The 26757-nt window shown below is 44.8% G+C and overlaps 1 protein-coding gene across 9 annotated transcripts; it reads right to left on the bottom strand.

The window, feature by feature from the left end:
• Positions 1 to 457: 457 nt before the first annotated feature.
• Positions 458 to 26757, bottom strand: GREP1 (glycine rich extracellular protein 1). 9 transcript variants are annotated; one of them, XM_081885521.1, is made up of 18 exons: positions 26665 to 26757; positions 22626 to 22682; positions 22267 to 22311; positions 21491 to 21535; positions 21243 to 21302; positions 21018 to 21047; positions 19330 to 19374; positions 17523 to 17555; positions 16191 to 16241; positions 15707 to 15772; positions 13673 to 13726; positions 11984 to 12052; positions 11394 to 11468; positions 9986 to 10063; positions 9230 to 9292; positions 8848 to 8934; positions 1114 to 1167; positions 458 to 894 (listed from the first exon to the last, which is right to left on the bottom strand). In XM_081885521.1, exons 1-18 carry the CDS (start codon positions 26723 to 26725, stop codon positions 869 to 871), a joined length of 999 nt encoding a protein of 332 aa, XP_081741647.1. In that variant the 5' UTR covers positions 26726 to 26757; the 3' UTR covers positions 458 to 868. The 9 variants fall into 9 exon arrangements, with proteins under 9 accessions (XP_081741647.1, XP_081741646.1, XP_081741645.1 ...); XM_081885520.1 differs by having other exon boundaries at positions 16191 to 16244; XM_081885519.1 differs by having other exon boundaries at positions 17523 to 17558.

Genomic DNA, 26757 nt, shown 5'->3' on the forward strand with positions numbered 1-26757 from the left:
TACGGTACTGTTTCTGAGAACTGTGTGGCCAAGAAGCTGAGAATGAAAGAAACCCCCAAGTGACAAACTTGAGCACAGACGTTTCTGTTGGTTAGGAGAAAATTATAAGCCCATCTGGAATTGCAGCAGCTCCATCTAGCAAAGAAGGCTGGTTATCGCTGTGGTTGGATTGTATAGCACACATCTGGGTTTCCCATGTATCCTTCCCCTGTTTTCCCCCATGTTCAAATTTCTATAAGTGACCCCAGGGATCCAAATCTTTCTTTATATTTCTAACTGTTCACAACCTTTGCACAAACCCAGTGCAAATATTTCAATTTGACTTAGGGCTGGGTAGTATTGTTTAGAATGTAGAAAACCCACAGCAACTGAAAAACAAAACATGAATGTTTAAAAAAGGCAATGGTTGGTTTGGTATGTTACAATTCTTTCACCAAGAATGATAAAGACAACAGAATTGTGGATTTACTTATTTTTAATTGAAAAGACACTTGTGCCTGGGCACCCAGATACACACTAAGATGGGAATCAACTCTAGGCTACTTCCAAAGAAGTGGAATTGATAAGTCAAATCTCTTTGGAAGGAAAGGGGTTTCCAACTTCATGTGTCCATCTCTGTAACACTGATCTTGACACGCTAACAGCCCTTAGAAAATGTGTTCAATAATGCTTTAGAAGCCAACATAGTAAAATCTTCTCTTTTACAATGAAAGGTTTCTAATGATAAAATAAAAACAGGAAAAAGAAATATAGGATCATTTATACTGGAAAACTTGGTTGTTGTCGTTGATCATCACACTTAGCACCAAAAGTTGCCGGGATGCCTGAATCCTGCTGCAGAGAAAGTTCCACACAGTAACATCATTCCTCAGCATTTTCCAGAAGAGCAGCGACCTGAGAAAACAGAAGGGGGGAAATGTAGAAAAAGAGGCAGGCATTGTTCCATATTTCATCCTTGCACTTCCAGAAACAGGTTGCAGAAAGGCATGTGGTGGGGATAGAAACTGATCAGATAGGAACCAAACTATGGAAGCTCTGATTTGTACAACAGACTGAGTAGTAAGGATAGCGAACAGCCGCAATTATGAAAGATAGGGACCCCATCTTTCTTACCTCTGTACCCATTTCCCAGAAAACCATTCATTCCATACTTAGATTCTTTTCCTCCTAGAGCAAAACAGAAAAAGTTACTGGTTTTTTCCTTACTCTTATTTGGTGTACAGAACGCTTTTCCATTTATTCCAAAGCAAGAAATTCACTCAAGACCATTTGTAGCCTCTTTTTGTACAAATCACAGTGCTCAAACATCCAATTATCAAAACAAAAAGTGTGAAAAGGCATTGCAAAGACTACAGTATGCAGTGCATGCCTATGCATGCTTTCTCAGAAGCAAGTCCTGTGTTCAATGAATTACTCCCCAGTAAGTGTTAAGAATTGCAGCCCTAGGACTGCAGGCATTATGTTTGCCATTCCTTTTGTGGTTGCTGTGTTCAGTTGCTTCTCCTCGTAGAGATCTGTCAAGATCAGAATAACTTTGCATTTGTCTTTGTTCAGATGTTCTAATGCTGTTTTATTTCTGAGAAGTGATATTACAGTGGTGCCCCGCAAGACGAACGCCTCGCAAGACGAAAAACCCGCTAGACGAAAGGGTTTTCCGTTTTGGAGGCGCTTCGCAAAACGAATTCCCCTATGGGGTTGCTTCGCAAGACGAAAAAAATCTTGCATCCCCCCGCGGGGTTTTTTCCGCTTTTTCCGCCCTTTTCTTAAGCCGCTAAGCCGCTTATCAGCTGTTCCGCTGATAAGCCGCTTAACAGCTGATCGCTGGAAGCCGCTTGACAGCTGTAGCGCTAATCCGCTAAGCTGTCAATGGGCTTGCTTCGCAATACGAAAAAACCGCTATACGAAGAGCCTCATGGAACGGATTAATTTCGTCTTGCGAGGCACCACTGTATTTTTAGTTGCAAACATACGTAAAGTTATTTGGCATATGTATCAAGTTTCAGTTTTTTACTTTTATGATACCCCATAGCTACCTCCACAAAAAAAGAGGAAGCCTACAATACTCAGTTGAGTATCTTAGCTATGAATTCTGTCACCATAAGATTACACAATACCTAGGGCAGGCTTCCTCAACCTCAGCCCTCCAGATGTTTTTTGAGACTACATTTCCCATAATTTCGTCTTGCGAGGTACCACTGTACTTTGATACACTAAGAAACGGGGCACATTGATATGTATAAAAGTGCCCTGCAGTGTACAATAGTGCCCCAATATACAAGTTTGCATGAAATCACTAAACTAGTTATTCTGTTTTCCAGAAAATGATGCGAACTTATAAACCTAAGACTGATAGAGGAAGTATCGATGAGGAGAACGTAAAGACTGCTATATCTGAAGTTATATCAAAGAGATTGTCTATACGGAGGGTAGCTGACAAATACAGGATCAAAGCTGCAACTTTTGTGAAGAGAATCAGAACTTACAGGGTTAAACAGTTCTGAGTGACGTCTCACATTCTGAGGAGTGGCTATGTTCACAGAGGGGAGTGTTTTCTCTGTGTCTTTTTTTCCTTTCGCTTTTGCGGCGAGGCAGCAAGATGTGCGCTCTCTTGCCGGGGTGATTTAAGAGTTGTTTTCCTACACGACTAAAGACTGTAAGAGATAAGCAAGAACGCTTGAGTGCAGTCTGAGTTATTACACACACACACAGCAACAGTTTCTATGCTGCGGAAACTCTGCTACAGGAAGCTGACGGAGAGCTATCCACGGGGGTCCAGTGGGGAGCAGAGAGCCAGTGAAGCGTGTGGACTCCATCCAACAGCCACAGGTTATGGAAGGTCAGCAAAGCTTTGAAGCTGTTGCCAAGATGTGCCGGTGTGTGTGGAAGCCAGCTGAGGGGAAGTTGGAGCCAGCTGGAGTCCTGCCTAACGTTTGAGGCAGAGGAGCTCGCTGGGAGGAATCGGATCTCCGTGAACCGGGTGACGGACCAGCTGCTGTTTACGTGAGTACGCTGAGCCCCAGGGGAGAAGATGGCAGACAACCATGAGTCGTACGTCGTGCCGTTCGAAAAATTGAACGGAAAGAATTGGGAGGAGTGGAGTAGGAAGCTGAAGGCATGGCTGGTAGCCAAGGGTCTGTGGGAGGCGGTCCTAGGGCCTCCACTACCACCAGCGGCGGCCAAGGCTTCAGCAGCAGAAATTGCAACTGCACACGCTTCGCAGAGAAAAAATCAGAAAGCCCTTGGAGCTATTGTGCTCAGTTTGGAGGGTTCGCAGCTACCTTTGGTAGAGGGGCTGGAGACTGCCCATGAGGCCTACCGGGCACTGGAAAGAGTGCACCACAGGACCACAGCTGGGGCAAAGATACACACTACCAGACGCTTGTTTGAGATGAAGCTGCGTCCTGGTGGCAGCATCAGACAGCATGTAACTGAGATGCTCTCTGTGTTCAACCAGCTGAGGCTGTTGCAAGTTAACTTTTCTGAGGAGCTGAAAGTTTATATTTTGCTCAGCTCTCTGGACAAAAGTTATGACAATTTGTGTCTAACTTTGGAATCGATGGATCCTACAGCTCTTACGCTGCAGTACGTGACAGGACGCTTGAGTGACGAGGAGGAACGCCGTATCAGAGAGGGCAAAGCTGGCACGGGGGGCTCATCCAGTTGCAGGGGTGGAGCCAAGCCAGCGGAATACACGGTTCAGGCTTTTTCCACTCGTCGCTGCTATATCTGCAATTCTGCTGACCATCTGCGTCGAGCCTGCCCGCAGAGAGCCAGGGAGGCTGGGCGGGATGTCTCCAAGGTTGTTTCCCATGGGAGCCAGTCCAGGAGAGGAGACCAGCGTGGGAAAGCGAAGGGAGGACGTGACTCAGGGAGTGAAGACGGTGCTTATCACCTAACAGCCTCCATGGCAATAATAAAGGCTAACTCCAGTGAGAACAGAATGATGCGCTGGGTAATCGACAGTGGAGCCAGCCATCACCTGATAACAGCGACACCTGGTGTCGAAATGTGGAACTGCAGAGCTGTTCCGGCTGAGAATACAGTTGTTTTTGCTGATGGGTCACAGAGGTCTTTATCTAACGTGGCAAATGTTTATGTTTCTTGCTTGCAGGCGGAGCTGGAAGTGTATGTTGTGCCTGAGATGAAACACTGTCTTTTGTCTGTTCCTTGTCTCTTGAAGCAGGGGTACAAGGTTTGCTTTGAAAATAATGTCTGTTCTATTTCCAGGGGTGGAAGACAACTCGTCAGTGTTGCATGCCAGAACAATCTCTTCATCTTAGAGACACCTCTGGAGGGTGAGGGGAATGCTGAGGGAGCACAAGCAAAGTGTGCAAACGTTCCCACTCATGATTCATGTGCTTGCTTGTGGCACAAAAGAATGTCACATGGCTCTTGGGAGGATATCCAAAGGTTGCCACAGTACACATTAGGGTGCAGAATAAAACCATGTGACCAATCCCTAGATTGTAGGGCATGCAGAAAGGCAAAGGTAAAAGGGTGCAGTTATCCCAGGGTGGAGAGGGTAACCACAAAACCTTTTGAGCTTGTGCACACAGACCTTTTTGGGCCCATGCCAAAGTCAAGTCTGGGCGGAGCCAGGTTTGTGCTGACACTGACAGATGATTTTAGCCAGAATGGCTGGTCCTTCTCGCTGAGAACGAAAGGCGAGGCAGCGCAACTGATCAAAGATTGGGTTGTGGCAGTGGAACTATGGTTCTCCACCAAAGTGCAAGGGTTCAAGAGTGACCGAGGTGCAGGGTTTACTGGGTCTGCTCTGCACAGTTTCTTTCGTCAGAAGGGGATACGTCACAAGGTGACGGCTCCTCAGGAGAGGGGCGTGGCAGAGCTCAGAAGTGAAGCTCTGGCTCAAACAACAGAGGTTTTACTGTGTGACTCCGGTTTGCCTCAGAGTTTTTGGAGTGAAGCCTGGAGGACGGCAAATTTCACGATGAACAGGTCCTACAATTCAGTGGTAGGTGACACCCCGTATTTCATGCTCCACGGAATGAAGCCGAAGCTGCATTTCTTCCGTGTGTTTGGTTCACAGGCCTCAGTGCCTGTGCCAAAGGCTCAACGAAAGCAAGGTGGCCCGAGGTTCCAGAAAATGATCTTCTGTGGATATAAACCTGCGACAAAGGGGTGGAGGTTTGCATATCCAGAAGGTGATCAGACCAAGCTTCTGATCAGTAAACATGCTGAGTTCTGTGAGCAGAATGGTTGGTCAAGGATCCATGCGAGTCCTGACGTTCTCTCAGAATGTCTGTCTGATTCTGAGGAGGGAGAGCTAGAGGCTGAACCTGTTGCTGAGGACCAAGTCTCTGAACAGGGTCAAGAACAGGGTTGGGCATCTCCACAGGTTGTTAAAAGAGAGCCCAAGAGTGAGCCTTCGTCTCCTGTTAGCGCAGTACAGAAGGCGCGAAGGCGCACTAAGTCAGAGGGGGAGTCTTCTGATGTAGAGGACACACTTGCTGACCACAGTGAGACAGAAGGAGCACCTGAGTTTGTGCTCAGACGATCCACTCGCACCACGAAGGGAGTTCCACCTGAGAGGTTTCAGGTCACCAGTGCGTGGATTGGTTTCGCACAATGCGAACCTGGGAGTTTGGAGGAGGTTCAACAGTTGCCTGAGACAAATGCCAGAAAGGGACGGGAGGCAATGGAAAGGGAGTTGAACTCAAAGAGGTCTGTAAATGTGTGTTCACAGTTTCCCTCTGAATGCGAGACGAGAGGGGGTGTGAAGAGAATCAGAACTTACAGGGTTAAACAGTTCTGAGTGACGTCTCACATTCTGAGGCGTGGCTATGTTCACAGAGGGGAGTGTTTTCTCTGTGTCTTTTTTTCCTTTCGCTTTTGCAGCGAGGCAGCAAGATGTGCGCTCTCTTGCCGGGGTGATTTAAGAGTTGTTTTCCTACACGATTAAAGACTGTAAGAGATAAGCAAGAACGCTTGAGTGCAGTCTGAGTTATTACACACACACACAGCAACAGTTTCTACACTGCGGAAACTCTGCTACAGGAAGCTGACGGAGAGCTATCCACGGGGGTCCAGTGGGGAGCAGAGAGCCAGTGAAGCGTGTGGACTCCATCCAACAGCCACACTTTGCAACATCGCATTGAAAAGTTTCGAAAAACTCTGAAGAAAATGAAGCGTCATCTTCTAATATATATGGGTCCAAGTACACTGTTGCACAGGTTTTCTCAACTGAACAAGAGAAAGCATTTACTGAATATTTATTGAACTGTAGTAAAATGCACTACGGGCTGTCTTTGCAGCAAGTCTTGGTTTTGGCTTATGAATATGCAGAATATTTGGGGTGTAGATATCCGGAATCCTGGAAAAAAAATAGATGTGCTGGGAAAGATTGGGCAACAGGATTTAGAAAGAGGAATCGGGATCGAAGCCCCAGAGAGCTAGAAAATATGAGTGCAGCACAAAGTTTTGTGTTTAATAAAACCGCAGTCACTGATTTTTTTGACAATTATGAACGTGTGACAATGCACAACAAATTTACACCTGATGATTTTGCACGAATGCAAATGTTAGATTTGAGTTCTCAAGATATTGCCGATGTTACGGATGTGACAAATGAAGAAAATACACAAGAGCTAGGTTTTGTGGACATTGATATTAGCCAAAATGGTGAGGTTCTCGAAAACTGAAGAAAACAAAATACCAGTTGTTGAAGCCAACCGATTGGAAAAGGATGTAACATTATCTCCTAAGGTCATTCCACCAGGCTCTACGCCAAGATTGTGCCCTGAAGTAGTTAGACCATATTAAAAAAAAGTCATTGGTAAAAATACTTCTTCCTTGAATAGCGGAAGAGAGAAAGGAAATCGAGACTCTTCACTGATATGCCCAAAAAAGATAGATTACAGAGATTGCATGAAGAGAAGGAAAGAAAACAGCAAGTTAAAATGAAGCAGAAAGAAAAAGTTGAAAACGGCAAAAAAATGATTGTGTTTAATGGAAACTAAAAAAACTAAGAAGAAAAGATGTCGTTCAGAATCTGACTCCAATACAAGTTGGAATGAATCTGTGGAATTGAGTGGTGGTGGTGATGATGAAGATGAAGATTTTGAAGTTGCATCTAATTCAGAAGATGAGGATATAAATTTTGATGTTCCCAATCCTGAAAATATAAATGTTGGAGATTTCCTACTCATTAAATTTGAAAAGAAAAAAACTTGTTTACTATGTGGCCAAAGTCATTTCCAAATATAATATGACCGATTATCAAGTGTCATATCTCAGGAAAAAACCAGGATATTGTATGTTTGTCTTCCCCATTGTAGAAGATAAGACAAGTGTTGATTTCAAGGATGTTGTTTTGCAGTTGCCAAAACCAAATTTCTCAAAGGGCACATCTCGAACATCATCTCTCACAATTAATTTTTTCCCATTAAATTTTTGTAAATAAATACCATTCTCATACAATTTACGCTTTGTTTCAAAGTGCCCCATCCAATGTATCTAAGTGCCCCATAGATGGGGCAGAATGATACAAAACCCATTTTTTTACTAAGGTCATTATATTCTCATTGTCTTCTAACTTTAATGGTTCTTTTGATTGCTCTTATAATATTGATTAGTTATGCCATGCATAAAGCATTTTTTATGATTATTTGACTCAATTTTGTTACATAAAATATGAGATTGAATTTTTCTGCATCAATCTGCCCCACTTGTTTGATATGTATGACTACACTTTCCAATGAGAGTGCATCCATGTAAGTTGCAGAAGCATTTGAAAACATAATGACAAGAAGGATAAACCACTGGAATATTTTCGAGCGTTGCAAGATAAATTTGAAACTAGACCTACATTGAAGAAAATGTTTGTTCAGAAATTGGTTTTAAATGATAACGGTTTAATCACATCTTATGAGATATCCAAACTGATAACCAAGGAAAGGGGAATCCTTTATTTTGCCAGCAGTGTCTGTTATATCAACCGTTATGAACCAAAATGCTTGTGAAATTATCAAATCCATCCCTTTGAACAATAAATCAATGTCAAGGTGTATTGATGGAATGGCAAAAAATATTGAAAACCAACTAACCTCGCAGTTAAAAGTTCAAAAGTTTGCTTTCCAAACTGATGAATTGTGTATTCCAGATAACAAAGCCGTACTGATGGCTTGTGTTAAGAGATTTGCATGATGACAAATTGAAACAATAAATGCTGTTTGCTTGAAAGCTTAAAACAAAAGGTGAAACAATTTTTGAAGAAGTAAAGAGGTACATCAGTGAGAAAGATATCCCTCTTGAGAACATTCTGAACTGTGCTACTGATGGTGCTGCTTCTATGACACGTAGATACAGAGGATTTACTGCATATTTTAAAGGTGTAGCAGAAGTATTCTATATTCACTACATAGTTCACCGACAACACTTGGTTTCAAGATCACTAGCAGGGTGCTTGCATGAGTCTACAAATTTTAATAAAAGCAGTAAATTACATTAAATCAAATGCACTTCAAGATCACCTGTGAATTATTTACTCAGCCTAGCGCAGAATTGCCTTAACATAACAGACAGAAGTGATCTTGGTTATCCCTCACAGCAATAGAACTGAATATTAAAAAGTTTGTTTCTGGTCATCAAACACAAGGGTCACATTGATCGAGAAACACTTAAAGTATAATTTTTATGTAATATTTTGTATTATAAATAAAACATGTTCTATTTGCAAATAAAACATTTAAATACTGTAGCTACCTGTCTACTGATAGGACAGGGGTGGGGCACGGTTGGAAAAGGGTTGAGAAGCTCTATACCTCTTGGGCAGGGAAATCCCATCTCTTCCTCACTGCTACAAGAGAACACAACTTTAGAAGCACTTACCATATCCTCCCAGTGCTTGTCCAGCGCCCAATGGACTGCCATATCCTCCTGGAGTTTGTCCTGCTGAATAGGGAGCATATGCACCTGCTAGACAGAACAAGAGCCAAGTGACGCAGCAGAGCAACTGGTTGCAAAAGGCATCCCCAATTACACCAATCCCAGTCAAATCTATCCTAAAGAGCAATGGTGGGGAGGGGAGCAGTGCCCCTTTTAATATATCCTTTTTGCATTTTATTAAGTTTCAACATTTTTAGCATACAATCCAGTACGCAATCTCTTTTGTCAACTTCCTACCCCATTTTCCATGAAGGAGTAGTTTCTCTCCTGCTGCACCCTATTGAGAGCTGTGCTTTTTATTATTACCTTGCACCTTCAGCCTTACCTGTCCCCAGCCCATTAGCTTGGGAGTCTCGTCCATTCATATATCCTATTCCGTTTCCATTGCCTGCAGAGGAAGCAGAGATTGAGAAAGAGGGAAAGAGCATAACAACAAAAGACCACCCCAAACCAATTAGTCCATGAGCTCAGGCTTTTAGGATTAGGAAGATCCAGGAGCCCCAGCCTTCTTCAAGTTGATATATTCTACAAACATCAGCTCTAAAGGAAAACAGTTGAATCTCCCAATCTAGAATGTATCATATTTTGTACACAGGTGGCATTAAATGAGAACAATGTAAATATTTACAGTTGCTAACTGCATGCCTCAAACGCATCTGAAAGTTTTGCTTGCTATCAGTGAACAGCTGTGTTAAATTCCAAAACTTGTATCTCAGGGTGCCAGATGCAAAACAGCTGGGCTTTTGCACCTTTAATCTTTGTGCAGAATAGGTAAGATCAGCGGGTGTAGCTTGTCATGAAACGTAAAAGCGTAGGAGCCATCCTTTTTTGCATCCGGCCACCCTAATATATCCGCAGCAAACTAAACCTAACTTGGTCTATTAACAGATAACATTCTATCTCTTTGGTGTGCCTAGTTCTTTGGGACTAACTGCTATCACCAGAGCCAAAACTGGCCATGTAACTAGACCTCAGTATTACCAGTTTGGTGTACTCAGTTCCCCAATCCATACTGCTTTTCAGCAGATGGATGTGCTTGAAGCTCTACTCTAGTTCTGTGACTAGGTCCTCTTTCACCTACCGTATTTGGCTGCAGCTGGGTCTACACCAATACCATCAGAGCCGCCAGGTTGTGCTCCATAGGGGCTCTGAGGAGCTCCTGGAAGGCAAGAGAAGAAGAAAAGTTGGGAGGGCAAGGGGATATGATTGCCCAACCCACCAAAAACAAATCCCTCCACTATTGCACCCCAGTCCAGGAGAAAGCACACTACTTGCCAAGATGTACAACAATGCACAATAAGAATTTATAAACTAAGCCCAACAAGTCGCAGCCAGGACTGTGTATACTAAAGAGTTAAAAGTCTGCAGCAAAAGAAAGCCCCGACTCTGCCATCAAAAGTAGAATTCTGCAGCCTATATATCAGGGATGGGGAACTTGTGTCCCTCCAGGTGTTGCTGGACTCCAGGGCCCATCAGCCTCAACCAGGAGAGCCAACAGGGTTAATGGGCATCTTGGGTTGCAGGTTCCCTATCCCTACTATTTACATAGATCAGGGAGCGGCAAAGTTTTTGTGGCTGGGGCTGGTTCACGGTCCCGCAGACGCGGTGGGCCGGAGTGCGTGTACACGCATGCGCAAATGCTATTTCCGGTGCTCCTTCTGGCACGGAGGAGGCGTGCACAGCTTCCCATTGGCTGCAGGAGCTTCCTGCAGCCAGTGGGAAGCCGGCCAGCATCGTGGAAGGCAGTCTCCGCTCTGCTCCACACCGGTTTAGTGTGGTGCATGGGAGCTGACCAAGCAGGTGACGGGGGTCCTCGAGCAGGCGGTGGGGGTGCATGGGCCGGTTAAACGACCCCCATGGGCCGCTTGTGGCCCATGGGCCTTAGGTTGCCGACCCCTGACATAGATGTTATGCAAATGAAGCAGGTTTGCATGTGTGTTCTGCTTTGCATAAATGGTTCTGCCCTGAGTCTACACAAAGAAGAGTAAAGTATATTTCTCAGCTACTTACTCTTCACTTTGGGGACCCAGGGCAGAACCATTTATGCAAAACAGGACACACATGCAGATCTGCTTTATCTGCATAGCATATATATTAATACCACAGCTGCTCTGCCTACAAGCCTGTCTTCACTGATTGAGGGGGTCTCCAATCTTGGGCCCAAGGCCTCAAAACCCTAAAGAAATCTAAGAATTCATTGTGGAAATAAAAGAATATCCATTTTGCAGGTCTAACCCCCTGAAAAAAAAGGCAACCCCCTACCAAAGGCCCTCAAAAATTCCTGGTTTTATTTATAATAAATTGGGAAAGCCTTCTGAGAATACCAGTCGGTGCATGAGAACCCCAAAAGCACTACATTTGGGACCCCAGATTGTGTGTGTGTTTTAGTTGTACCTGAAATAATCAGCACTTTACTCAAAATTGTGTTTTTCCTGCAGTCATACAGAGTACCAGTCTGAGGCACACCTACCCCTGCTGTCTCAACTTACCATATCTTCCAGCACCATAGTCTCCTCCCAGGCCAGCAGCCTCTGGCTGCCCACTGTATGGGAGTTGCCCTGTCCCTGTAATGTAGATCATAGGAGCCCAAGGAAGGGCAACAGAAGGTCACAGAGAGGATCCCTTGGTTGCCCCTTTGGCACCCCTCTTTCTCACACCTTAGAACAATTCTACAAAAATTCTCCCATGCTGACACAGGAGGACACACCTGCACCAAGTGGTTTCAGGGTCATTCCGTTTCCCCTCCAGGAAACTAGCTTTTTTAGGAAATGTCAGCACCTTTGCCGAACAAAAATTCCCTGCATTCTCTGGGAGAAGCCGTGACAGTTAAACAGGTAAAACAATAAGCATTCAACACAGTCACACCCAGGCCATTTTCATCCTCCCTATGTTTCCCAAGTCATTTATGCAGCAATTAAGGCATGTTTCACCCCCTTGGGGCTAGCTGATGCTAAAATGCTTTGCAAGTCAACTCTGCTCCCCTTCAAGCTGCACAAAACTTTGTCAGGTTGTTTGTCAGTTGCCTTATGTAGGAAGGAAGGAAGTCTCTTTTCCCTTAGGGAGCGCAATAAAGTCTTACCTCCATATTTAGCAGCAGCAGGATCTCCAGCAGGGCCTCCTAATTGACTGCCATAGGGAGCCCGGGCACCTGCAAAGACACCCAAAGGCTCAGTATACAGCCCCTCCCTGCCTGCTTGTCTCAAAACCTAGAATGGTTCATTTCTGAAGCAGTGTATCAGAGGATCAACCCTTCCTCATCTTCCGATTCTTCTCCCTAATGGGAGCTGCAGTTACTAGATGAAATGGAGGAGACCTGTGATGAGTGGTAAGAGCTGATCAAATGCAGTCAAGGCAGAAGGCGAGCTTAGCCTTTTTACTCCCATGTCATTTTTCAATTGCCCCTTCCACTGAAGCTCTTGTTTGTCTTGCAAGGCAGGGAAACCTACACAGCCCAACTGTTGCCCTCTTAGCCAGTTCTACACAGACAGGGGGATCTGCTCGTGGATATAGGAAGGTGCTCAACACTGATGTCAGGCTATTTGTCAATCTAGCCCAGTACAATATACTCTTGACTGGTAGCAGCTTGTCTTGTGCAATCATTCTCATCCCCTACTACCATTTCTTTTGTTGAGGTACTCCAGGGATCAATTCTAGGAGCAAAATGTGACCTATCCCTCTTTAAAAGGATCTTCCCATTGGCATGTGTGCCGTTTCCCACACAGGGGGCTCGTCCACACTTCCACTTGTCCCTTGCTTTCTTGGCATAAGTTAACACAGTTTTGCCTTTGCCCTGCCACTTTCCCCTGGAAAATCTGCTCTTTTAACACTAAATTAGATTAAACAGCAATCCACAGAAAACCTGATTGCCCTTTGTTCCAATACAACACTAAGCCGCAGGTTTTCTCAGGGGAAAGCAGCAGGGCAAACAGAAATGTGCATGGGCCCCGACTTAGCCTCAAAATGTTTGTCTTAACTTCCTGTGACTTGTGCCATGTGGCATGGACCGTGCCCCAAACACATCTAGCTTGGCCCTTAGTGGAAGGCAAAGGCCCTTTCTTAGCATATATTCTGCAGCTGAATCTCAGGACACTGAAAGGAAGTTCTGGAGCTGAGTCAAGGCGAGCCAATGGGTAAGTCCTGTAGCCTGTCTCTTTCTTATCCATTAACCTCCCCCCCCCCTCCACCTCTACTGATGAAACGTCATATCTTCCCCTCCACTTACCCAATCTTGGCCCTAAATTTATTCCCCCATCGTTGCCAATATGGCATAGTGGCCAGTGTGGCACTTTGACTTGGGAGAACTGAGTTCAAATGCTGACTTAGCCATGATACTCACAGGACAGCCTTGAGCAAGCCACTCACTCTGCAGTCTAAAATGTGTCATCAGGGCTGTCTTAAGCATATCCGGTGCCATGGTTCAAAGATCCCTCCGGCACGCCCGTTTCCCAGAGTTGTCGACCTTTTCCCAAGCCTCTGCGGGGATCGCTCTCCTCTCGCGGAGGCTTGGGAAGGAAGCTGCATGCCTGCCAGCCATATGGTTGACGGGGCACACCTGGCAGACATGCAGGGAAAAGGGAGGCTGTCGGCAAAGCCGTGCAACTCCCCCACTCGCTGGGACGCCCCTGAGAGGCCAGCGCCCTGGCGCAACGTGCCCATAAGCCCAATAGGAAAGACGGCTCTGTGTGTCATAGGGTTGTTGTGCTAAAATGCCACTCCAAGCTCCTTGGAGGGGGGGGGGGAGAATAAAATGTGAGGAGTAAATACTAACCATTCCCATTCCCATATCCAACACCAGGATATCCATTTCCTCCAGCTCCATAGCCTGAGAAAGAAAAAACACATCTTTACGATTTCCCAAACCAAACAGAAACTGATTCCACTCAGGCTGAATATGGACTCGAGAGCAGTGTTGCATAAACAGTGGTCTGGAACCCGACAGTGGGCCTTAGGCCACTTTCAGATGGGCCTCAGTGCCACAGCCAGCCCACTGCCCCCTCCTCAGTTATCTGCCCCATGCAATAGTCTTTTGGTTGGATGAAGTTGCATCATGCTGCGTAAAGGTGAGCAGGAGACAGAGAAGTGGTTTTGGGAAGAAGGGAGGTCTCCTTTCTCTGAGGGGAAAGAGAGATGTTCAAGGAAATTTAGAAAGTGTGATAAAAGGTTAAGAATTGTTTCAATATACAGTCATATCTCGTGTTATGTTTGCTTCATGATACGTTTTTTCAGGTAGCGTCCTGCAGCGACCCGAAAGAACCAGAAAGGGTTACTTCCGGGTTTCGCCAATCACGCATGTGCACAAGCACCAATTTGTGTCGCACATTGCGCAGATACGGCGCTTCAGGTTGCAGGCTTTTCATGTTGCGAACGGGCCTCCAGAATGGATCCCATTCGCAACCAGAGGTACCACTGTAATTAAATAATAATTATGAATATTAATAAACTGGGGGTACAAAGGAAGGAGATATGAGAGTTAAGCTGCTATGGGGGGAAGAAGTAAAAGGACCAGAAAGGAGGGATGAAAGAAACACAGGGTGGGGGAATAAGGTACAAGTTGAGTCTGAAAGTAGAATGGGAGAAAAACTGCAGGAGATGGGTAAAAATACTTCAAGAGGCATGCAGTGATGGGAAAGGGAAAAACAGAAAAAGTCTTTTCTACTTAAGAGTCTCTGGATCAGCATATTCTGCCTAAAAGGGGTGGGGGGTGGGCAGCCAAATACCTCCAGAGCAAATGTCTGTACAGTACTTTGCTTTAGGACAGCTGAGCTATGGGATTTCTTTTCCCAAGGAAAATGCTGCGGCAAAGAATTCAGCAATTCCCAAGGATGGATTAGCTATCAGTAGAAAACCATGTTAGTAATTGCCAGCTGATGGTGCCAAACTCTGCCTCCACCTGCCATCAATTTGTGACTGGCTCTGCCCCCTGCACCACCATTTTGTGACTGATGGGCCCAGAGGGGCAAAAAGTGAGAGCCCCCAGAATAAATGGATGGATGGGCAGCAATATGTCTGTTCAAATAGACTTTTCAATATGTTGGCCAACTGCTCCACCTTCTGGGCGTATATTTTCATTGCCATTTTGTGCAAGTATGCACTGGCTGAAAAGTATTACAGTATTTCCGCATTATTTTGCTCAACTGCTAGTGCCTTTGCGTTGGTACTGCGATTAGGCTTGCCATATTTCAAAAAGTGAAAATCTGGACACAAAGCTCCCCACCCCCCAAAATCTCAAAAAATAAAAATAAAAATCTCGACTTCCAACATGGGTTGCGCCATATGTCCAGATTTTCCTGGACATTCCAGCAATTCCCATCTGGACATTGTTTTTGACTGCAGTATTTCAGCTATGACCAGGAAATTCCTGATGTATAGCAGTCCTAACCATGATAGATAACGAAGGTGGACAAGACTTTGCATGCAACAGATCTGCCACAAAGATTTGGATGAGCTTTCTGAGAAGCATGTATTAGTTTTGCAGATAACTGTCCCAAACATAGGATAGCAGCATAGACACACACACACACAAAATAAAAGGGCATGTTCTGCAAAGTAATGTCAGGATAAGGAGCTGCCTAATACTTAGTCATGCCATTGATCCTCCTAGCCCAGTACTTTCTAGTCTGACTGGCCTGCTGCCTGAAGTTTCTTGACCAGACCTTTCACATGCCTGGCTCCTTGTTTCTGGGGCAGAGGATAAACATGCTTGTGTCACAGCAGTCTATGGCCAAAAGCAACTCTGCCACTAGTTACATTTGACTCCCCCTGTACCAATTTACTGCAGAATATCAGAGCATGTCTCTCTCACCATTGCCATATCCATTATGGATTCCATTGCTTGGGTAGCCTCCGGCTCCAACTCCACCGATATAGGCTGTTGTACAAAGCATGCAGAAAAGAAAAATCAGTCGTGGATGGAAGTGATCACTCCTTTTTTCCTCTCCCCTGCCCTTCCTCCCTGGTCTGCACAAGGCAAAATCGGTTTATGATGACGGGTTTCATGGCGGGGGGGGGGGGGAGGTCAAAAGAAGAAAGAGCTTGTCTCTCAGCAAGGGCAGAGTGCTTTCTCCCTACAAATGAGGTGTCCCAGCCCTAGAAACGGAATACAGAGGCTCTAGCTCAGATGACATATTTACTAAACAGGGTTGGGCCCCAATACCCCTCTCTGGTGAAATTAATCCTTAGGAAAGTTAACAGCAAATCCCACTCTCTTCTGTTGGTTTGTTTGTTTGTTTGTTTGTTTGTTTGTTTGTTTGTTTGTTTTGGGGCCCCATCCAACTTTCCCAGCTCACCTTGCTGTGCTCCTGTTGGGTAGCCACCAGTACTGGGCCCTGCCCCATAACCTGCTAAGAGAGAAAGAAAGAAATTCTCTTTTCACAGATACCTAGGGTTCACCCAGTTGTGGCTGGTGCCTGTTGGGTATGATAGCACAGAAGGCAGGGAGCCCAGCAGTAGGTGGCGCCAGAGCCAGTGACAGGCAGAGGCAACTAATTCTAGCTTTACCACCCTCCCCCTCCCTGCTGAGTTCTATTAAGGCAACACTGAGAGTGAGGAGGAAGCTGACAGGCGGCGTCACCCCCTGGGTAGGTTGTAAATAGGAAGGCAGGCAGGTGAAGGCTGGCTGACAACAGGATGGGGTTACTGGGACAGTGCCCCATTTCCCCTAGTGGACAAGCCACCACTGGGTTTATCTGAAGGTTGTGACTAGTGGTACTCTTCTTGCCTCAGTTCAGAACTGAGATTGGCAAACCAAGCCAAAATATCGGTAAATGTAAAGTGTAAAGGGACCCCTGACCATTAGGTCCAGTAGTGGATGACTTTGGGGTTGCGGCGCTCATCTTGCTTTACTGGCCAAGGGAGCCGGCGTACAGCTTCCAGGTCATGTGGTCAGCATGACTAAGCCGCTTATGGTGAACCAGAGCAGCGCATGGAAACGCCATTTACCTTCCCGCCAGAGCAGTACCTATTTATCTACTTGCACTTTGACGTGCTTTCGAACTGCTAGGTTGGCAGGAGCAGGGACCAAGCAACAGGAGCTCACCCCGTCACGGGGATTCGAACCACTGACCTTCTGATTGGCAAGTCCTAGGCTCTGTGGTTTAACCTGCATACATAGGTTATTTCCCCTGCTAGCTTAACTTTGAAATCCTGACCACATTGAACTCCTGATTACACCATTAGAAGCTCAATCGGCCTTCTGAATGCCTCCCCCAACCAACACTCTACAGAATACTTTACCTTGCCCCGCTGCTCCCTTCCCTTTATCTAGTGGCAGTGATGGCAGTAGGAAGGGCTTCTGGGGACTGCTGAGCATGCTTGCAACAGCATCTGAGGAACAAGGAGCCCTGCTGTTTCCAAGGTGCCTGCCATCCATACTAAGGACTTAGGCGACCTCGAAAACCCCATTTCTCAGGACCTGTAACAACCAGGATTGTGGTGTCCCCAAAATCAAGTTGCCAGAGAAGGAGAGTGGCTTGATTTAAATGCAACCTGGAGAAGAACTTTTGGATTCTTGGAATTATGAATTCTGTACAGAATTGCAGCAGACATACAGTCCTAATGTTGGGGAATGAGGGGGGGGGGGTATTTCCCAGTGGAACATTTGTTGGTGAAAGTACTGCTACCTGATTTGGAAGGCTTGCCTCTGGCTCCAAGGCCTGCTGAGTGAGGAGAAAGAGACTGGGTCAGACCAGAACGCTAGGTACAAAGAATAAGAGCAGGCTTGTGTACTTCATACTTTAAAAAAATCTACATAAATTAAATTTATGTGATCTGTATAAATTTTGCAGATTAAGTGCACTTACTTTGTCTAACTCTCTGCTTCTGGCAGTCATAGAAAGGGGTAAAGAGCTATGCAGAGTGCTCACTCAGGACCCACTTTGTGGCCGCTGAAAATTCTGCTGAGCCCCTCTCTACCTTCTGAAGGTTTCACAGGACCCTGCTACAGCCAACAAGCACTTGTGTTTCAAGGAAAGCAGATATTGCTCAAGATGATGAATTTCCCTTCTGGCATTCATCTGCATGGGCACTAGAGACAAGTAGCTCTGCTACCACACTCAGATGCGTAACTTCTAGAGACCTTAAAAAAAAAGTTGTAAACTTTCATCACAGTACAGTGGTACCTCGGGTTACGTCAGGTTACATATGCTTCAGGTTACAGACTCCGCTAACGCAGAAATAGTGCTTCAGGTTAAGAACTTTGCTTCAGGATGAGAACAGAAATCGTGCTCCGGCGGCGTGGTGGCAGCAGGAGGCCCCATTAGCTAAAGTGCTGCTTCAGGTTAAGAACAGTTTCAGGTTAAGTACGGAACTCTGGAATGAATTAAGTACTTAATCTGAGGTACCACTGTACAAGAATAAACACTAATCCAAGTACCATGGTTCTTGCCCTAAACTGCATACCTCATAATACGGTAAGATACACATCTTCACACTTATGTCAGATCATGTCTCTCCAAAAAGACCCAAGAATCACCAACCCCTTATTCACATATGCAAAAAAAGAAAAAGGAAACCAGATCTGCACAAATTTATTCTCTTTCACTGAACCCCATGCTTACTGAAATTGGTGAATTAATCTTTTAGATAGTATCAGCAGCCCTGTGTTTGAAAACCAACCCTGTGGGGTACAACCTCCCTTCCGTACTTTCAAGTGTTTTGTCACTTCCAAGCCAGAAGATGCATATCCAGACCCTTCTGCTCAATCCAGGCACCCTCATGGAGTGATCAGGGTGCCAGGTGTGTGTTTGGAGTCAAGAACTGTCCGTATTATATCTGAGATTACCATAACAGCTTTCCCCCAGGTAACCTCTGGAGGAAAGGGCTGAACCCTGGAAAATGATGTATCCGAGCATCTTGCACTATCAACATTTTAACAATGCACCCTTGTAAGGCAAAACAGCAACAACCAGACAGTGGTTTTCTGCAGACATGGAACACAGAATAGAAATGATCCCTAGCAAAACAGATAACTGGAGTGTATGGAGTCTTGCGGTTGCCGTTAGGCCAAATTGCACCAAACATTGGAGGGTCAAAACATTAACACACGTGGACACAACAAAAGGCAAGAAAACAATCTCATGATTAGTGGGAGCGAAAGCACCTTCAGATGAAACCACAGAAAAAATACACAGCATCCAGTGTCCAGTACTTCAGCTCCAGGGTCTGAAAATAAAGGAGGATGGCCAACAGTTTTCAAAAGGGTAAGCAGAAAGGTTGGTGTTTTTGCCAAGAAATGCAGCTGGGTCACTTCACGGTCTTCCAAGTTTGTAAAAAGTCTTGGCAAGCATTTTTTAAAATGGAGGGTTATTCGAGCGAGACGTGTTTAGCCAATGGAATGTTAAGAGAGTAAAGGAACAGCGAAGCACGTAAGTGAGGTACCTGTTGAACAGGTAACGAGACAGAAGGAAGAAATAAAGGTATCTGACTTACTTCCCAAGGGGAGGCCAACACGAGGGTAACCAAGTCCTCTATAACCTGGAAGGCAAAGATGCATCATGAACAACGATGGAATAGAAACATCGCGTCTATTTCCCCTCTTTTAAGTGGAATTTACATTTGCTTATTCAAATTTCAATTTTAAATCTGAGCGGCACTAAAAACAACAACTTAAGGTCACTTGCAGAGGACCTGTTTATGGAGCGTTCATTCTGATTTGTCTGTGGGGAGGTTGGAAGACTTTGTGTCAAGCAATTACTATATCCCACACTTTTCACTGCACTTTCCTTAGTGCAAAAAGTCCTATCTTGGGGGGAAGTGAGTTTGTTGTGCAAGAGCACAAATTCAGCTTTGATGGTGCAACTTGAACCTGGCCAGGAAGTGATTGAATTTCTGACCCGAAATTAGTGGTAGTTTATAAAAATCACTGTTAAATAGTAATAAATATAAATATAAAGGCAGTTGGGCCAAGGAATCACACACCCCAGCTCAACAGATCTCAGCTTACCTTAAATCACTGGGGTGGTGAGATTTTTATTTTTATTTTTTGATGCCAAAATAACTTGACCAGCTTTGGATACAATGCACTTTGACTTGCCAGGGTGGGCAGAGCACCAACATGTCCTTGGCTCTGGGCACTGAGACTCCCCAGAAGGAGAGGAAAGGCATCAGTCTGAAGACACCAGGGTGTATTGTGAACGCTGCTTCTGTCCTTCCTGCCCTGTACACTGGAATTGAAATGGGGACCACCAGGGCTGGCACTTGAGCCAGATTCATGAACAGCATTCATGGGTGCTTGCAAGACCCATAGCTTTCCCTCCTTTCAAAAGACATGCTAGCAGAATGAGACTGGGGGAGCAGGGCACTAAACTGTCATGAACAGAGCAAGAGACACACACAATCCTAAACCTGCAAGAGGTTTGTTTAGACAGGCCATTACAACATGAATTTTTCATTTAACCAGTATTTATTGATATTTATTGTTTATTGTTATTTTTAATGATCTTTTTATGGACCTCTTGTTGATTTTACCCCTATATGGTGTACTTTGCCTGAAAATGTGGGTTACATACCCATAAATAAATAAATGTAATGTAATGTAATGTAATGATTGATTAAACAAAACACCAACCTCCCTTTCCACTTTATCTGCACTGGACATAATTTTACAAATCTCTGCCATGCACCCGCTCCTTTACACATGCTTTTATTTTTTATTGTTTGCAAACTGAAAGCCTGGAGCAATTGTTGTGCAAGTGCACAAATTCAGTTTAAATTACGCAACTTGAATTTTGCTGGTAAGTGATTAAGTCTCTCTCTGAAAGCGCCATATATATAAAATCTACGAAATTGTCTATCTACGAAAGCAAATATATATATATATATATATACTGTGTGTGTGTGTGTCTGTGTGTGTGTGTGTGTATACACATACATATACATATACACACATATATACACATTATTATTATTATTATTATTATTATTATTATTATTATTATTATTATTATTATTTCCTTGTACAGAAGAGCCCCTCGATCACGTTATTGCTCTTTTCTACACTGTCCATCACCCAGCTCTGCCATTCAATTCCGGTTCACCCTGTTCCCCTTCTCATGTGCATGGAGGTAGGAAGAAATGGAGACATGCTTCAGTGAAGTGGGAAAGAGAAGCCATCCTACCTGCTCCATATCCATTTGGGACTCTGTATCCTGTAGAAAGGCAGAAAGCATGAACAGATGGACAGACAATATCTGCTAATGCTCTTGGTGGTTGCAACAATAACCCTTATCTCTGGGCAAAGACCAACCATTTTTCTACATTTCATATGGTCCATGGCTTAGCAGTGGCGCCACTGACGGATGCAGGACATCCTCCCCCTGGCTGTCATTCCATGTGCTGCTCACCTGGCTTTCCTGGTTTGTTCCCAAAGCCTTGTCCAGCAGCCCCAAATCCATTCTGAGAACCTGCGAAAGCAGAAACATCTCTCTGTCAACCTCTTTCTGCCACCATGTGTGGGCCAAGCTCTAATTATCTCTTTAGGAGGGAACATTTTTGTTCCAGTCAGCTTTTGGCATATGAATTGACAGCTTGAAATTATTATTATTATTTTCTACTCCTCTGTATTTAAGTCCACCATCACAGCTAAACTTACCCAGCCCTGCTGGCAATCCTTGGGCCCCATAGCCTGGATATTTCCCTGTGGGAATAAAAAACAGAGGAGGTTATAGTTAGGGGAGATGAAAGTAGAGTGATCATAACAGATCAGGGCTTATTGCAAACCACAACATGGTATTTTCCTTGGCAGTTCCCATATGTTATGTACAATGTAGACTAATGAGGCCTGGGTTCAAATCCCTGCTGAGCCATGAAACTCACTGTGGGTGACTATCTCTCATCTTAAAACTACCTCACAGGCCTGGTGTGAAAATAATTTGTCAATGAGAGTACCTTGAAGGAAGTGTGGTGTGTGTGGATTAATTAAACCAAGTCCCCTGCAGTGTACAATTTCTTCTAAATTTTGCTTCAGTTTTAAAGAATTGGGCAATGCTGTGAAGGTGGACAACTGGGAAAGAACAACAAACTATTGCATATTGTAACAAAGAGGATTTGTTTCTGAGGAGCTGAAATGCTTAAAATGCAGGTAAGCCCCTTGTGGGAAATGTACAAGCTTTCTAGAGTTACTATGAATGACATAGTTATTTATAATAACACTAAAAAGCTAGTATAATAACTATCAGATGCATTTAAATGGATGCATTGCTCTATTATACCACTCGCCCGATGTAAGCAACAGTTTGTTGTCTTAAGTACTGCATGATAATCCTGTAGCAAATGCCAAGATGGATATGCCAAGATGCATATTTGATTCTGTCTAGATTTTCACCCTCCACCCCATACCCTGACCTCAATATCTGCTGCACAACTTACCGGCCTTGGCTCCAGCTGGTCCCAGTCCCAGTCCAACTCCTCCTCCTAAGGGATGAAATACAGACCACAAAGTATGAACTGCCCTCTTGTACTGGCTGTGGGTGGTTCAGCAGAGCCAACAGGGCAGGGTGAGTGAAATGAGGGAAGCCCCATGAAACAGAAAGCAAAGAGCAGCAGATCTTTCAGAGGCACCAGTCAACCTTTGTGTATGCACAGGAACTAGTTCAGGGTCAATATATGCACATTTAAAGCCACTCATTGAACTGGATTTTGAGGACAAAATAAATAAATAATCCCATTGATTTTAGCAGCTGCACACTATATACTTATGAGGGATGGGTGTGATGCAGGATACTTACCCCTCATCAGGGATGGGAAGTAAGGTCCTGCCCGGCCATTTGATTGCGGTTTAAATGCTGGAAAAGATCCACAAGAAAAGGGGAGTGAGACTGGATATCACATACATCCTTTACTTTGTTTTTATTTTGGAGCCTTATCATTTCCCATATTGTTGTTACACACCAAGCCTCTAGCATAAAGTTAAATATAACTCAGTACACTGGTTTTTGAAAGGGGCTGCCTTAGTAGAAGAACATAGCAAGAGCCCTGCTGGATCTAGGCCAGCTCTACCATTAAGCAGAGGGAGGTGACTGCCTTAGGCAGCTGATTTGGGGTATCATGAAAAAGCAGCAGATTGTCAATGAGTTATGCACCTTGACCTGACCATATGAGTTTGTGTGTGTGTGTGTGTGTGTGTGTGTGTGTGTGTGTGTGAGAGAGAGAGAGAGAGAGAGAGAGAGAGAGAGAGAGAGTGTCCACGTGCGCGAGCTGATTGCTGCTCTGTCTCAGGCAGCAAAATGTATTGGATCAGACTTAGCTCAGCTACTACTACTCCAGTGTTCTGTTCCCCCAGAAGCCAACCAGATGTCTAAGTAAAGCCCACAACCAGCAGCACCCAACCGTTTGTGGTCCTCAACAACCAGTCTTTAGAGGCATCCTGCTTCCAACTCAGGAAGGCATACATAGTCATCCTCATGACTAATTAGCATTGACAGCTTTTATCTCCCATGGTTTCCCCCCTCCTATTCCCACTTGAAATCCCTCCAAGTTCATGACCATCAGGGTGTCTTTCTTGGGTCCTTAGTTCACACTTTGTTCCTTGGGCTCTTAGTGGACAGCATGTTTTGCAGAACATCTAGAAGAGGCAGTTATGATAGACACTTTCCGTCCAACAACCAAGGCTTTTGTAGTGCCTTAGCAAACATAGATGGTGAGTGAGTTTTCATGGATTACTGGAGCCCACTTCACCAGATGTATGAAAGATTTGTCTTCAGTTGGCCGGCAGACGAAGAGGAGCTCTGGTCCACAAAAGTTTACGCCACCATAAATCTGTTAAGTCTTCAGGGTGCCACAAGACTCTTGGTTGTTCCTGTTGCTGAGAGATTGGTTCCCCTCTCAACATCTGGCGGAAAGCATCCATCATTCTGCCCTGTCAGGCCCAGCGAAGGTGGTTCTGGGCCCTTCCACAAAGCTCCTTTCAAAGCCTGAGTCCCAGGTGCCAAAGGATTATTTCACCACCCTGGCCATCTGGCCCACCTGGGTCCCACCCTGTCTCCTGGCTCAGGGAGTTGGCCTGCCTGCCTTCGGGGCTTTGCAAGGGGGTGTCAGTCCCCTCTCCCCTGAGAAGGAGGTCTTTGTGTGTGCAGGGCTGCCCGGGGCATGGAAGGAATGTGGCATCCTTGTGCCAGGTAGAGATGTGACCTGGAAGGAACAGTATGCAAACTCCCAATCGCTGCCCTGAGCCTGGACTTTTTGGACAGCCCGGGGGCCAAAGAGGGAAGTTGGGGTTATGAAAGGAAAGTTGGTTTGTGGGGCTCCTCTCCCATTTCCAAGGGGCTTGGATTCTCCTGACCCTTTTGCAATGCACAAATTCTGCTGTCATTTTGTGGGACCCTATGCAATGATCACACGAAAGCCATTAGCTTTGATGTATTCTGGAATTAACTACAGTGGTACCTCAGGTTACAGATGCTTCAGGTTACAGACTCCGCTAACCCAGAAATAGTACCTTGGGTTAAGAACTTTACCTCAGGATGAGAACAGAAATCGCGCAGCGGCAGCGTGGCGGCAGCAGTGGGAGGCCCCATTAGCTAAAGTGGTGCTTCAGGTTAAGAACAGTTTCAGGTTAAGAACAGACCTCCAGAACGAATTAAGTTCTTAGCCTGAGGTACCACTGTACCATGGTTATGACTCATGGGTACTAATATTAACTACTTGTTTACAAAGCAGGTAAAATCTCCTAAGCGCTGTCCCAAGACAAACAAACAAAGCAGTCTCTGCCTGAAGAATCACAATCAGGCCATAGTTCAGTGGAAGCACACATTGCCTTTCATGCAGAAGGTCTCCGCTTCATTCCGCAATATTTCCAGGGCCCTTTCTGAAACCCTGGAAAGCTTCTGCCAGTCAGAGTCGACAATACTGAGCTAGACAGAGCAACAATCCAATTTGGTTTAAGACAACTTCCTAATGGAACTGGCATGATACCAAAGGGGGGGGGGGAAGTATGGGAAAGGAAGAGGAAACAAGAGACTTAAAGGAACAATTATTGAAGGTGCATTATGTTGCTTTAATTGATTTTTGGCATGGAGCACCATTAGTGGAACCAATATCAAACTGTTGCCTTAATAGATTACTGCATTTTGTTTGTTTTTCTTGCAATTACTGTTTTTTAACACACACACACACACACACACACACAGAGATTTTAAGAACCTGCAGAAGTTGCCATTCTGCAGAAAGGTAGTACAGAAAATCAAGCTGCTTCCAGGCAGATGTTTATTGTGGGATTGGTGCTGCTTACAGCTGCATCGCAATGCTAACTCATTTCTCCCACCCCCCTAATTCAATACAGACTTACCCTTTCTGATAGAAAACAAGTAAAAAACAACAACAAGCAATACCCTTTTAAATGCGTTTGTGAGATGGGGTGAGGTTTTTTATTGGTTTGTGGTTTTTTATGTTTTGTCGTGTATTTTTATGTTGTGAACCACCCTGAGCTCTACAGATGAAGGGTGATATACAGATTTAATGAATAATAATTAAAAAAAATGTTGTCAGCAACCAATTTCCAGTATTAAGTCCCTGCCTGGAAGCATCCTGAATGAATGAAATAAAATCAGTAGTAGATACAGAGTTTGTAAGTGGCAGGATGGGGTTCTTCCTAGTGGGGATTAAAAAATTGAGAGGGAGTTGCAGAAGATGAGCCAGTTCTCATTAAGTGACCTGAAGCAGATGACTTTTGGTCATTAAGCTGAGAAGTACCTTTGTGCTTCTCTTCCCATAGTTGTGCCCTGTCCCTTGTGGATGCAAAAGAGGATATGCAAGAGACATCAAATTTATTTATTCTTGCTCCAGTTGTGACCCACCCACCCTCATTGAAGCTGAAATCCTATGGGTGCACACCATAGCTGTTAACGTTCCCCCTTTTTAAGGGAAATTTCCTTATTCTGAATAGGATTCCTCACAAGAAAAGGGAAAAGTTGACAGCTGTGGTGCACACTTAACTGGAAACAGCAGAGCAGATTTCATGGGACTGCACTGTAAATCTTCAGCATAACAACCCTCTCCATTCTTTTGAACAGCACAGTCCAATACCTCAATTAAGACTCTGTTGCACATGAAGGATATGCTCCGAGCCCAGCATCTGCCCTGAAGGTGTTTTGGACTACAACTCCCAGCAGCCTTCAGGGCACCTGGTCAGCAGAGGCTGCCCTAGCTCCTTTGCGTAAATCTTTCTATCCCTGCATTTTGGGGTGCTCAGTTGGGAGTGCAGTGATAATTAAATTTAACACCAAACTTCCAGTAGTCAAGGGGAAACCTGGCAACATATGAGTGATGATCTCCTTCAATGTAAATTACCCAGTTCCTGCATCCTCCTTACCCATCTCTCACTGCATTCTGGTGCCCAGATTTACATTGTATAGAATGCCAGCCTTTATAGCCCTCATTTAAAAGGACCTGTAATATTTGTTTTCATCTTCCCCAACAAAGTGTCTCACCAACATCACATTGCTGGTGCAATGTGAAAGGCAGCATGGTGTAGTGGTTAGAGCGTTGGACTAAGACAGGAGTGGAGGCTGAATGGACCTTCCCATCCACACCCTCCCCCCTCAGGCCATGGCCTTTACTGATCCTGCTTCACATTCTCTATTCGCTTTCTCTCTCTTTTGATTTTTTTTAAAACAAGCTTCTATCTTGTCTCCCTTCCCCATCTCTTGCAAACAGTCCCTACTGTGCATTATTTCCCTCCTAGGAAAATGGTGTTATCCCTCTAAGAGGAGCATGAAAACTGAATTTTCTGTTGTCTATTTCTTTTCCATGTCCGTCTCCCAGACTTACCTCCTCCCTGCAGGCTGACCCTGGCCAGGCACAACAGCAGAAGCGAGGTGCAAAGATTCATCTTGGCCACTGTAAAGAGTCTGCAGTACCTTC

The sequence above is a fragment of the Podarcis melisellensis genome (genome assembly GCF_964234715.1).
Source record: "Podarcis melisellensis genome assembly, chromosome: 13".
In the NCBI taxonomy this organism is placed as follows: Eukaryota; Metazoa; Chordata; class Lepidosauria; order Squamata; family Lacertidae; genus Podarcis; species Podarcis melisellensis.

What these genes read in the sequence shown, in the direction of transcription:
- GREP1 (XM_081885517.1), bottom strand. Translation starts at nt 26,725, where the DNA reads ATGAATCTTTGCACCTCGCTTCTGCTGTTGTGCCTGGCCAGGGTCAGC. An exon ending in GAACAAACCAGGAAAGCCAG is followed by an intron (nt 21,048 to 21,242) that starts GTGAGCAGCACA and finishes GCCTTTCTACAG; the next exon opens with GATACAGAGTCCCAAATGGA. An exon ending in CCCAGCTGCAGCCAAATACG is followed by an intron (nt 9,293 to 9,985) that starts GTAGGTGAAAGA and finishes CTTCCTCTGCAG; the next exon opens with GCAATGGAAACGGAATAGGA.